The 14187-nt window shown below is 37.8% G+C and overlaps 1 protein-coding gene across 7 annotated transcripts in view; it reads right to left on the bottom strand.

Moving 5' to 3' along the window:
- Window positions 1-14187, bottom strand: part of CTNNA2 (catenin alpha 2) — a 1087950-nt gene that overhangs the window by 757633 nt on the left and 316130 nt on the right. For all 7 annotated transcript variants that reach the window (XM_038561604.1, XM_038561605.1, XM_038561606.1 and 4 more), the window contains one exon: window positions 1520-1686. In XM_038561604.1, the coding sequence (XP_038417532.1) occupies window positions 1520-1686 (167 nt within the window). The remainder of the gene's footprint in view (window positions 1-1519; window positions 1687-14187) is intronic.

The raw sequence follows: 14187 nt of genomic DNA on the forward strand, positions 1-14187 counted from the left end.
TCCCCTAGGAAAGGAAGATTGTCCATCTGGGGGAAGATCTTTCTTAAAATGTTGCCTCTGAAGACTCAGCAGGCTGTTAAGGAAAGATAACAAAACTTTTTCTCCCACACACTTGAGAACAAAGTAATCTGCTGCTTAGAAGATGCATATAGCACACTTGGAAGGGCAGGAATGACAGCCACCAGTGAGCTCTGCGAGAGGTTTCAGGGATCTGAAAATAGCAACATCACTGCCATTTACCACACACTTACTTTGCACCACAACTCTGTGATAAAAGCTCCATAGGAATTCTACTCATTTTAAATCTCTCACAACTCTGAGGGCTGTAGTGCCATCAGCTCCATATTAACAGATCAAGTGTCTGAAATGTAAGGAGGTTATGTGGTAGATGACAACACAGTTGGCAAGTGGACATCAAGCCGATATTGAAGTTAATATTATTCCAGGAGCTACACAGTGGAATCATAACATTATACTGTCATATGCATGTCATGGACATGTCAATACTATAACAAATCATAACATTATACTGTCCCTTGGTGCCCTCTCCTCATAGTGCCCACCTCATCCAAACCACAAGAGCCTTTCTTGGCTTCTTCAGGCCCATTCTCAGAAAATTCTGATAGGAAACTCCCAAACAGGTTGTGCTTTACACCCCTTGGCTCGTCAGGCCTCCTTACAGAAGCCAGGAAGAGCTCTACCTTGCTTTGTGGTTTATGACCATGGAACTCATGCCGGATGGGTTAGAATTGGAGATGTTTCATAGTATCAAGGAGTTTATATTATAACTCAGAATCTTAGCTCTTTTATTTGGGCCAACTCAGGTAAGATGCTATACAAGACTTTTTGACAGAGAATCACTTGTTTTAGAAACAAAAGAATTGAAAGAAACCAAGGGACTATGACCAGGAAGGCACTTACAATAGGGGTCTATGGGTTAGTGGGACATGTAAGTGCCCAGAGACCCAGTCCAGTTATATTAGATGCCAGGCTTGGTGAAACAAGATTGACCTTAGCCATGAGATGTGCCAGACTAAGGTACGTTCAAAGTCCATAAGTCTACAAAAGTGCAAGGCTGGAGCAGGTAATAAAATGTAATTTAACACATGATCCATATTAAGGTGGGCACAGGTGGTCATTTGGCCAGCTAACCAGAAGAGCTGACCCACTCTGAATTACCACATGGACCAGCACTGATCTGAATTACCAGACAGGGTCAAGGCAGGTACACCATGCTCAGCCTCTGGAGCCTAAAAGAATATACTGTTTTGCATTCCAAGAAGTAAAGGAGAGACCCAAAGTCAAGTGAATCTTCTATAACTTTTTGAGTATATTATTGAATATAATTTTAGTATTAGAAAAATTGGAGGAAAAAAAAGAAAAATTGGAGGGCATAATACTTTTGTGAGTAAGCGAGCTGGTGAGCAGTGAAACATCATGAGTTCAGTTCACGCTCTAATATACATAGTCACCATTGCCACCCCCATAGAGCAAGTTTTGATAAGTTCCACATACGTACAATTTTCAGATGAGATAAAAGTCTCATGACATCCGCCATGTCCGCCAGGATGAGTAAGCGCGTTACAGCTGAGAGCAAAGCCCTCGCGGCCCGCACCATGGTGCCACGCTTCACTGATGAGCAGGGGTCATCAGCAAACTCTGAAGAGGCGATGCGCATTGTCTCACCTGGAAAATACAGATGGAGAGGCGCGTGGGTAGACTGGAAGCTCAAAGGCTAGCAATCCTAAAGATCTGTGGACGGCAGCTGTGGACAAAATAGGATGTTTGTTTCACACAGAAATGTGAAATTGTGCTTTGAATAGCAATAAGAAATATATTTAATTCAATTTGTCTAATAGTTGAAATGAATTTGACCTAAATCATTCTCATTTTCCCTTTCCCTTGGAACCAATGGGATTTACTAGGCAGCTAGTTGAGCTTACTGACAGTTGAGGTACAATGTTAACTGCTCCACAGAGAAATGAAACTAAAACCTTGGCCTCATTAACACTGGACTCTTAATTGAACTAATCAGACAGTAATAGACTTTAGACATACCCCAAATGTAGTCTTTTAATACCCTGCTAAGAAGCTATTCTCTAACATAGAGAACATTTATAGGAGAATTGAACCAGTTCAACAAACCCATGCTATGGCAGCTATTATTAAGCTGTGGAATTACAAAGGTGACTGAGGATGCCCTGGTCTCAAGGGGTCCACAATTTAATAAGGAAACATAATGCAAATACATACTCATAATATGTGTGACTACATGCCACAATACACATATGATTGAGAATGAAGACAAAGAAGGAGGAGTGATTTACTGATTTAGTGTGAGGCTGGGAGAAGCCATCAGTGTTAATGGGCTTTGAACAACGAAGAGGTGTCCACCAGAAAGACTGTGGCGGGAAGATCACCCTTGGCAGCATGAACACCCCATCAGGCTCTGAAAGCTGGAGCAGGATACTGAGTGTAAGGAACTCCAGTCAAGTGAGAAGCACAGTGAGGAAGGGGTACAGAGAAGAGAGGCAGCAGCGTTTGGAAAGCTGTGAAAGAGATCCGAACTGTGTTCTTGGCAGGGAGGGAAGTGACATTAATAGATTTTTATTTTGAAAAAAAAAATAGATTTTTATTTTGGTGACATTGCATAAAATGAACTGAAGTAGACAAGCTTAGGGCAGAAACACTAGTTATTAGGGCAAATGCATTACAGTCTGGGAGGAGCAATAATGAGGGCCTGGATGGACCAGGAAAATAGAAACAGGACACAGAGAGGAAGGAAATATTAATGAGATCTGTAATAGAGAAAGAACAAATTTAGAGACTTGAGACCAGAGAGAGGGTGGAATCGTTGGTGAATACGAAGTATTTGTACAAAGGGACCCAGGAGTGGGAAACAAAGGTGATCACCGACTAGGAGGACACAGGTCCTCTACCAGTGGACTGGGTATCACCTGAGGTAGAAAGGCCTGGGAGGCAGCATAATGCAGCTTCACACAGGGCGTACACAGAGGTAATAAAAGCTTCATCAATAAACTTGAAGAATAGAGTTAATATGACCAATTATTTAATTTAGGGTAAAACAATTCATTCAATATTTTATTTATAGAAATGATTACTTCTCATCTATTAATCAAAACCTAGCTCATTTAAATAAAGTCAACTGTATCATTGAAAGACTGTGCATCCTGTAATTTATCCTAAGATACAAGAGAAAAAAAAAAAGAAAAACACCTCTTAGCATTTCACAAGCAGATCAGAATATAATATAATTCACTCAATGTTATAGTTATTTAAACCCTCAGAGGGACACTTTTCATATTTGGGAAATGAGGTGCATCAGCAAATATGTTGTGCTGTTAGATTTTTAAAAGAGGCTACATCGACAATAAGCATGTTAAATAGCCAACCAATTTAGTCTCAATGCCTAGGCACAAATAGCTTGATACATAACAGCTTGGGAGATATGTAACAATTCATTACCCTATAGCACAAACGTGAACTTCCAAGATGTCTGGCCCTTCAGGACTAAATAAACTCTAAGGTAGAGGTGGGTAATTAGGAAATGCATATTTAATTTTAGGTGTCCTACCCTTGCTACAGAATTACATAAATCTCCTCCTCATCCCCCGGAACCTTGAAAAAAAAAAAAAAAAAAACTCACTGACTATCCGCGCTGTGAGGAGAAGACAATCTCATTCTCACTCTGCATAGAGCAACTGGAAAGAACATTCACAACAGTAGGTGAATCTAATGGAATATTGAGAAGGTCACCACAACTAAAGACGGACATATCAGGAGTGCCTGGGTGACTCAGTTGGTTAAGCGTCTGCCTTTGACTCAGGTTGTGGTGTCAGGGTCCTGGGATCAAGCCCTGCTTTAGGCTCCATGCTCAGTGGGGAGCCTGCTTTTCCCTCTCCCTCTGCCTGCTGTTCCCCTTGCTTGTGCTCTCTCTCTCTCTCTCTCTCTCTCTCTCTCAAATAAATAAATAAATAAATCTTAAAAAAAAATAAAGATGGACATATCAGTATATGCTATTAATAGGTGGAGCAGCTGCTGTTGAAATGAATCTACTTATTCAAGGAAAGGTGAGATTTATCCTGCACAAAAACCCACATGGTTGATCCCAAATTCTGCAAGTTAAGTTGGTAGATGAGCCACAGTAACAGCAGGTAACTCACTCAGGTAGGCCTACCCTCTAAACAAAGGCCCTGGGAGGCAAGCCCAGTTGTATCCCTCAGCATGTGGAGGAACCATGCCTAATCAAAAATATTCAAGTTTAGATTTTTAGATAGAGGATCAGTATGATGCCACTCAATCCAGGTGCTGGCCATTTGGTCAGCAATACTGCTTCAAAGTTATGAGTAACACAGCTGTATAGAGCTGTCAGGTGGAACTAATCAAGCTAGTGCCCTCCAAATAGCCACCCCAGAAAGGAACTCTAGAGATGTCTGTGAGAGAGGAGAGGAGGGAGGAAGGAAAGATTGACAGGAGAGAGACCCACATAAGTAAATGTAACTCTGCAAATGGAAATTTCATATGAAATTCTGAGATTATTCTAAGATAAATAGAAGATGATTTAATTCCATTTAAATTACAACTAAAAACTTATTTTAAGGAGGTACAAATGATTTCATGTTGTTAAAGATTCTAAAGGAAAAGCAATCTGAAGTCAACTACAACTTAAATGAATTTTATATCCCTGTAGTTTTATGATTACTGAATTAAAATGGAAATCTATTTTATGCAATGATAAGCGAGTTTATCAGGATAAAATTAGCCATTTTCCCAGGGAACTGCTTTTTCTATAAGACTAAAGTATTTAGCTAAGAAGCAGTATGGATGTGTAGGAGATGGAAGGGATCAAAGAAGAAAGGATAATAGATCTGCCTGTTTCTTTTATATATACATCGTGTTCAATCTCAATTACTCTATATGGACCTAAGCTCAGAGTAGGGTTTCTAGAGTAGTCTTTGGTCTCCCAAGCTACTACCACCTGATGGAAAGAAGAAAAATTAACATCTTCAAATAAGTGACCAAAGGGAAATAATAGCAATTAATATGCACATAATGCTTCTATATAAAGGTTTATTATATAAATATTGTTCTAGGGATGCCTGGGTGGCTCAGTGGTTGGGCGGCTGCCTTCGGCTCAGGTCATGATCCTGGGATCTGGGATCGAGTCCCACATCGGGCTCCTGTGAAGAGTCTGCTTCTCCCTCTGCCTATGTTCTGTCTCTCTCTCTCTCTGTGTCTCTTATGAATAAATAAATCAATCTTTAAAAAAAAGTATTGCTCTAAAAACTATAAATATATAAGTCATAGATTAAAACATCAGTAATCTTTAAAATCACAAAGATCTAGGATCATACTCTGACTCCATCCCAACCATTACCAAAAATTAGACTCGGTGATTATTCAATCTTTGTGTTTCAGTCATCTTAACTGCAAAACAGGAGCCAAACTAATCTAACGAGAGAGGCCTTGTGGACTGTCATTAGGGTCAAAGGTTAGAAGTGATGTAGTCCAAGCCCCTAGCACAAGCTTTTACCCATAATGGGGGCTTACTCATTATTGTCATTAATACTACTGCTGGTCCTCTCCATGACAAGAATAGTTCATGGTTAAAGGCTTGGAAGTGCTTTTTTTTTTTTGGTTGATTCCACTCTTGCGTATACAATAATTTAGAAGCAGGAAAATGTCTGCCCAATAAAAATATTTATTGTTTTAGGGCAGAAAATACCCTTCCCTCTCTCCCCCAATGGCTCGAGTCCTTGGCTTTCAAATTGGTGCTTGTTCTGGTTCTTACACTACCCTGGAGACACTGGGATGGATAGATAATGGTGAATAAGCTTGAGGTAATAGCAACTCAAATGTGGAATGATGCAGGACAGAAGTAATACATAGAAGAGAGGAATAAGATGCAGAGGACAGTCTCAGGAGTAGAAAAGGTCATTTGAGAAGCAGATTATGAACCAAAATAACATGAATACCAGGTGGTGCATCCTTTGAAGGGAGAGCCTGCAGGCAAAAGCAGCTCTCTTTAGATACTTGACAAATGAATTATTGGAAAACTGTGAGAAGTGGCGGGGAGGGTATGATGAAAAGCTAGGTTCAGAGAATATTAAAGTGTCTTCCAGAACATTTTCTATGCTTATATGTTTAACCAGCAGTTATCATGTTACATCTAAAATTGCATCTTCTTTTTAGTTACATAAATTCTCCTTTAATTACATAGATTTTGTATGATCAAGTATTTGGCATAAATTGATGGTTCATGTTCTTGATATTTTCCCATTGTAGACTTCCTAGAAAAGAGGAGATAAAGAGCAAAAAGTTCTAACCCTCTTAGCTATGATTTGATCCCTTTTCACAATAATCTATGGCTGCCTCAGAACCTTTTTCACACCTATTTTCCTCGAGGTACAAATCTTAAAAGATCCTGAGAAATGGACTCTCTAATGCAGAAAATGCAATATATTTTTAGAGAAGAAAGATTAGTGAAGTCTAATATCTAATCACTGTTTCACAAACTCTTGGCTAATTCTGTTCCCCAAACTGTACATCCTCACTGAGACCTACACAGAGACAATGAAGGAACAGACACAACAGAATTTCTAAATGATAATTGAGTGGACAGTGCACATCTTATGAATATTTTATCATTTTGATTATGTTGTAGAATATATAAAGCAATGCAATGCTTAAAAACCACTTCTGCTGTGGTTAGCTCATTTTTGAGGTGTGGTGGGAAATATAGATCTTCATTTGAGATAAAGCAAATGAAATGCTAAATGAATGGTCAATGTGGAGAGCATCTCTCTATTGGCTAAATAGGATGGTGCCCAATTCATGAAATGCTTAATAAAGCCAATTAGAGTTTCCAATTTAAAAATCAAACAAACCAAATGAACAAACAAAACACCAGGAATGGTCAATGTAGAGAACACCATGGAAGTCACAATGTTACCAGAGGAGATTTTGACATATTACACTCTGTCTCTTGGCTCCTTTTTTGAGCACTCCCTTGATAAAATTATCCAGAGTTGGCTGGTGTAACAGGAAAGGATGAGTTGAGCTAGCTGCATGAGTAAACATGGAGGAACATTCTCTCCTGGGCTTACTCCAGCAGCAAGTTGATGGTGCCCACAAGGTGACTCAAGGTTCCTTCCATTTTAAGATTCTATCAGGTTGTGTTTATTCAGACTTAATATCTTAACATGTGCTGCCTTGTTTCTTTCCTATTAAGAATAGTCTCTTTTATTTAGAGCTCATGGTGCGCCAAGCTCTGTTTGAAGAGCTTTATTCGTTATAACTCAATTACTGCTCAAGAGAAACTGATGAAGTAAATACTTACATTGTCACCATTTACACCTGAGGGAACTGAAGAGCACAAAGGAAGATTACTTGCCTAAGGTCAAACAGCTGGTGAATGGTAAAGCCCGCATTCAAAGCCATACTGGTTCTAGGGTCTGTGCTATTAATAATTGTGATTTAGAAATAACTTCAGATTCTACTTACTGTATTAAAAGTATTTGTTTACATATTTCCATCTGGATTGGTATTAGGAGCTCAAAATTAGCACACTATTTTATTTAGTTAGCAGAGTATTATGAAGAAGAAAGGAAGGAAGGGCGAGGTAAGAACTAAATAAAGTCATTTCTTCAATTATTCACAGGCTTCAACACTCCCTATTGTCTCTTAATGGGGCTGATTTATGACTACCTGTGCTGCATACATTTGAGTCTTCAACCCTTTGCCAAGACTATAAGCTTTGGATACAAACCATAATTGTAGCATATTGATTTCTTTATTCCTAGTACTTGACATATATTTGATGGGGTAGAGTCACTCAATGAATGCTGCAAAGAGCAAAGGAAGGCATGTCTGGCACTTTATGTTTTAAAAATATCCTGGGGCACCCAAGTAACTCAGATGGTTAAGCATCAGACTCTTGATTTTGGCTCAGGTCATGATCTCAGGGTCTTGAGATTCAGCCCTCTGTCAGTCCCTGGACTCAGTGGGGAGTCTGCTTGAGATTCTCCCTTTCCATCTACTCCCTCATCTCCTGGGTTCCCCACCACCTCAAATAAATAAATAAATAGATAGAGATCTATCTATCTATCTATCTATCTATCTATCTATCTATCTATCTTATCCAACTAATGCTGAAGCAAGAAAAAGGTACAAAATCCTGAATGCTATGAACTTATTAGTGACATAATATGAATATTTTCTTTTTTTTTCTTTTTAGGTTGGTCTAGTGAGGTCAGCCAGCAGCAGGGAAGCTGTAACATTTCAGAAAGGTAGGTTATAGTGGAAGTAGCAACTCGTTTGCTTCTCCTCTGTTTTGCCCACATAAGCATTTGCTATCAAGAGGGAAAAAGTCTTAAAAGTTTTTTTGGAAATAATCAAGAACTTGAGAGAGCAATGTGTTCAGTTCACCCCAGGGTGGTTATGACTCAAATCCATGATTAAGAGGAAAGGTCGACAACCAGATTTTTCTTTGAGGCTCAGAGATGATGAAATATTGTATTTTCTCAAGCAAAATCTGTATTAAAATAAGCTACCTCCTGCAGATCCTGTCACTTCCAGCACTGAGCATCTATAGAAGTGCTGGCACAGTTCATGTCCTTCTGTTACCAGAAGCAAAATAATCTTTGGCCTAAATATGAAAACAAAGCTTTATATGCATATAAATATAATTATGCATGCTATAAACATATGTAATTATAATAATTATATAGTATACTAATAATTAACATATAATGAATTATAATATTAAATAAATACAATATATGCCTGCATGTTATACATGTAATTTATATTAATATACAGTTAATGATATTAAGTAAACACCAAATTAAAATAATTAACATGAATAATAAATATTTATATATAAAAAGTAGGTACATGAAAACTACATCAAATCCATGTAATTAACATAAAATGAGAATTCTGCTTTTTCCTTTATCATTCTTCCAAGGGTAGTGGACTCTGTGGGCTCTTCATCTTTCTTTGTTTTTCTAGGTAACTCTCAGCAAACAAGAAATTACATGGAAAATGACAAAAGGCTTATGGTTTCATTGTCCCTGGTGTGACCATGAGACTAGAGAATTGCTGATCTGGGTAGGACCTCTTCAGGCTTGTTTAGCACCTTATTCTCATGTTAACATAAAGACACAGAAACTAACTGTCCATTGACCCATGGAGGGTCAGGTGGTTAGGTGGGACTAGCATTGCAGTTACCTGACATCCCAGTCAGGGCTTCTGGCCATAGCCCCAAAGTGGTTGGGAGACCTATAAAGTACAGTGTGACACAAGCAAATTAAAACTTCCTCCTCACCTAGCAAAATCCCAAATAACCACATGGCCTGGTTATAGTCTTGCCTCAGTGGCTCGAGCGGCTCCAAAGACAACTATGCATCCGCATTCAGTCTGGCCCAGTGTCCTTTTTTTTTTTCAAGGTGGGTAATTGAGTCTGTTCCAATGCAATTTTCCCCCAATCAAGATATGTTCAGTATGCGAAAGTACTACAAATGCCAGTAATTGATGATTAAGTGTATTGAATGTTATGAGCTATTAAACATCGTTAGAGACAGTAATGTGCCACCCTGCAGAAGGCACAGATCATTAAGCGTATGGATTTTAATTATTTCAGCTGTAGCCTTTTCCTGGGTTGGGAAGAGAGGGTGTAGGGTAATTTTGCATTGTTGTAGCTAGAAAGATTACCATGCTACAATATGGCATACTTCACAAATGAGACCTTTGCAAGAACCTGTTAAATATAGCAAGAGCCATATTACACAAAAATGTGATTACTGTCTTGGGCTCAAATGCAGTGAAAGACCATAAACTTGCAAACATTAAACAGTGATGTTTTAAGCTTAAGAGAAAAATGGAGAATGGAGGATCAGTATTGAACCCAGTGTCTCTTGATATTTTTATAAAATAAAGGGAAAAGAAATTGATGAACATGTAAATTTCATTGTACAATAAATTTTTAACATAAGTGTACTATATCAAATATATAATTAAAGAAGGCCTCTTGTAAGTTGGTTTGTAAACCGAAGAAGCAGCTAATAAATTATTTTTTATATAATGAGACCAAAATTTCAATAACCCTGTATATGTAATGCAAGTGTCTGTATAAAAAGCATATTGTGAATTTATTTATATTCTTAAGTCAATAAATGTTTCTATGTCTTTATTCTCTTACAACCACAACCACAAATCAAAACCCACTGAAATGTCAATAGACTGATACAGTACTTGGTCGTTGAAATGTGACTTCAAAAACCTTCAGTGTGATAAGGAAAGAAAGAATACCACAACTGGCATCTAGACCGGACAGCAGAGGTAGCATGATCATCAAAAATGCCAGCAGTCTCAACATTTCACCATTCACATGTAGAGGACATTTCAGTTTCTTCTTGCTAATTAAGATGCTGTGCAAGGAACTACAGAATTAAGGAAGTGAAAGGGGGGATTTACTGTCCAAATATCAAAATTTAAGATTACCTTAGAGGACATGATATAGCCTATATATTAGCAGATGCAAAATCCAGGTGTGACCTCTAGGACAGAAGCCCTCTGCCTCCTTAAGAAGCCATCCAATTTGAGGCTGCTCTAATTATTAAAATTATTTTTTCAACCACTTGGTCTTTGATATGTTCTTCTGAACCACACATAAAAATATAACTCCCTTCTCAGTAGGATAGATCTTAAGAAAAAATTTTTAAATCTCCTTTGAGGAGAAGGGAAATATCAAAAAAAACATGCATCAGCCCTTGCCCAAGTACTAATGCTGCATTTAGATTATGAAAAGAACTAACATAAATAAATGAACAAACAACTCCTCATAGTTTTCCAAATGTTAAATACCTACTAACTAGTCATTCAAGTCAGGATAATTTGTACATGCTCTTTTAAGCAAATTAATGGTGTAAGCACGAAAGGTGTTGCCAATCAGCATGGGAGGGGATAAACCTGGTTTTTGGCAAGTTGTGAAAACAGTAAGACAAATAATAGCTGGCAACTAGTCACTCCGATCTTTTTCAGGATCTAAATTACTATATATATTTGAAAGATACTGAATGTAAGTTCATTGGTGGAACCCAATTCTTCAATTTCAGAGGGGAGAAGAGATCAAGAAACTTACATGGTTTGTTCAAGGTCACACCGTGCACAAAGGGCAGAGTCCAGACCAGGAGCTGGATTCTTGATTCTGAGTTTGGACGCACTGCAAATTACCACGGTGGTATATTTCTTTAGAAACACTCAGTTTTTCATAGGGTTTCAAAAATTCACAACTGACTGTCCTCAAGTTAGTCCATATAATTTAAGCTTTTTTATACCAGTTTGGATGTCTTGATACTATGCTTATGTGCAAATATATCATTAAGCTTCGAGTTTCAATTTTGAGGTACCTCAAAATTGTCATTAGTAAAATGAAATAATGCTTGCATCACTGTTTCATATCCGCTAAAACATAAACACAAAGAAAAGCAAATGGGAAGTATAAAAAAGGCACATTATATAATTTGCATCTTACAGGCTACAGATAAACTATGCTTGAAATTGCTATACTGTAAAATAACTACCCAACTTAACTTTTCGAAAGTAGTCTTTGGCTAAGCAAAACACAGGAACAATCCTCATAACGAGAAAAGTTGATTAAGGATAGAAAACTCTACCACACATTTCAAAGTTAGAAGCCAAATAAATGAGGTTCCAAGTAACTGGTATTATGAATCTGGTAAATAGTGCTATAAAAAAAGGCTCAAATAAAATATATTTTAAAATAAAACATGGAGAAAAATGATTGTCTTCACTGGTTTGAGGACGAAAAGCCAGAGTGATCAGATTCTAAGATTTAAATGGCAAGCCTTTGCTTTAATTGCTGAACTGCCATTGACTTCCCAGTCATCACAAATAAATAGTAGTTTGTTAGATGTGATTATAGCCATGATTCTTCTGTACTGAACTGACAGGAGGCACCCATGTCACCATCATTCTTGTTCCTATATTGAGAGGGCTCAAGAAAGAAACCACATCTAAATCAACATCAGTATATCAATTGTAATAAAACAGTCCTGACAAAAAATGCTTGTTCAGCAGAATCCAGCAATAGGTAATGAACAAAATTGATTTAAAGTAACTTAAAATCTTAAATCCACACCCCCCCCCCCCCCCGCAATTGCCAGAATGTGCTAATCAAAGCTTTCTTCACCTCTGTGATCAATAGCTTGTCACTAAGGTCACAGCAGTCTCAGGCAGACTTCTCTCTTTCCAACTCAAAAGTACATTTTTAAAGTAAGTGAAATAAAGTTATAACAAACTTTACCAACAAGCAAACAAACAAAATGTCCCACCAGGGTGGCATGCATCCTTAAGGGTGAAGGAAGTTTGGGGGACTAGAGGTAGTGCCTACATTGCTTGGTAAGGTTGATTATATGATTATATCTGTAAATGTGTATTTATGTACAAAGTATATAAAGAATTACATATCATTTCATCATCTGTAGAGCATCTGCAGAAAAATGCCCATTGAGTAGGCATTTGGAAATACAAGAAAGAAGAAGCTTCATTTTAGGGAGTTGAGAATCATGAGTATAGAGAGGATGCTTAGTCAGCTACAATAATAAGTAAAGGTGGCCAAAAAGTATTTGTATGTGTGCATACATATGTATATTTCTGTATGTCTATCTATCTACCTATCTCTCCATCCATCTACTCATCTATCCATCCAGGTAACTATCTATGCATATAAGATAGAAATGAAGTTAAATTTTTCTTTCTTTATCCCTCCAATGCATAGCGTTTAGCCTTAACTCTAAGAGCTGGCGTAGAGCAGCCACTCACAGCCAATGCCTTCCCCCAAATCCCTGCTAGAGCACTAAAGAACAAAGTATAGATGAGAATGTCTCAGATAAATACACTCTTCATCATTAACTAATTCCTTGGCCCCATATTGAGCAGATCTGGATCAATAGTGAGATTTCAGGGCCTTTTTAACCTCTTGACATCAAGCCCTCAATGTAAAGTGGCTTTGAGGGGTTTAAGACTCCTTTCTTCTAGGCTGATTCAGTTTTCTACTAAGGTTTCCAAAGGAAATAGACCTCATCTTATCATACCAGTTTCATGAAACTGGAGGGAACTATAGAGAGAGAAATGAAAAGAATGAAGATTATAGGAAGTCAGTGAATTTTAACCTTTTCTCTTTAACCACTGGAAACATGATCTACCATCTTAGTCAAAATAATGTAATGCATGCAAAATGAAAGGAAATACAGGCCAATTTTAGAGTATGCTAGTTTTATTTTCAAATAATACGCTCAGTATTTTTTCTTCACCCTCCAGACACTACTTTTTTTTAAAGATTTATTTCTTACAAAAAGAGAGAGTGTGTGAGCACACACAAATAGGCAGGGGGTAGAGGGAGAGACACTCAAGCAGACTCCCCACTGATCACAGAGCCTGATACAGGGCTCAGTCCTAGACTGCGATCCTGACCTGAGCCAAAATCAAGAGTTGGATGTTCAACCAATTCCCTTCCAGACACTATTTCTTATCTAAGTACAGAAAATTGTTAAATTGGGAAAAAAAAACATAGAATGAATATACTTTTCTCTGCATTTCTAGACTTTTTGGACACTATCTGGTGTGTTAATAATTAGAGCCATTCTCAGATTCTCTTGCCAATCTCAGAATTTTTCTGCTTTGTGAGGCTGCTCCTGGGCAAGAGGGTGGCCCATTCTGTGTTTAGTGTTACTTTCTTTGAAAGTAAAAGTAGAAAAATAATGATAAATGCCTTGAAAATTGCACTGTACACACTTGCCAGTAAATGAAGGTGCACAGTCCCTCGGTAAACATATTTCTCACTTCCAATTTTTGAACTCATATTAGGAGTATAATTTAACCTCCCATGGAGGTCTGCCTGTAAGGAGAGAGTATTCTCTTCATGCTGATGTTAGTATTCCACTCTGTATGACAGCATAATAAGGATTAATATGCTAACATGGATTTTTAAAGCAAATATACATGGGTGGTTAATTCTTACATCACTTACATATTACTAGATGGAGAGACTGAGCAGCTATTGTCCTGGGGCAATGCTGGGAGATGTCTGTGGATATATGGGAACTGGTTTTGAACAATAAGGGGAGTTCATTTTCAATTCCT

The sequence above is a fragment of the Canis lupus genome, chromosome 17 (genome assembly GCF_011100685.1).
Source record: "Canis lupus familiaris isolate Mischka breed German Shepherd chromosome 17, alternate assembly UU_Cfam_GSD_1.0, whole genome shotgun sequence".
Taxonomy (NCBI): Eukaryota; Metazoa; Chordata; class Mammalia; order Carnivora; family Canidae; genus Canis; species Canis lupus.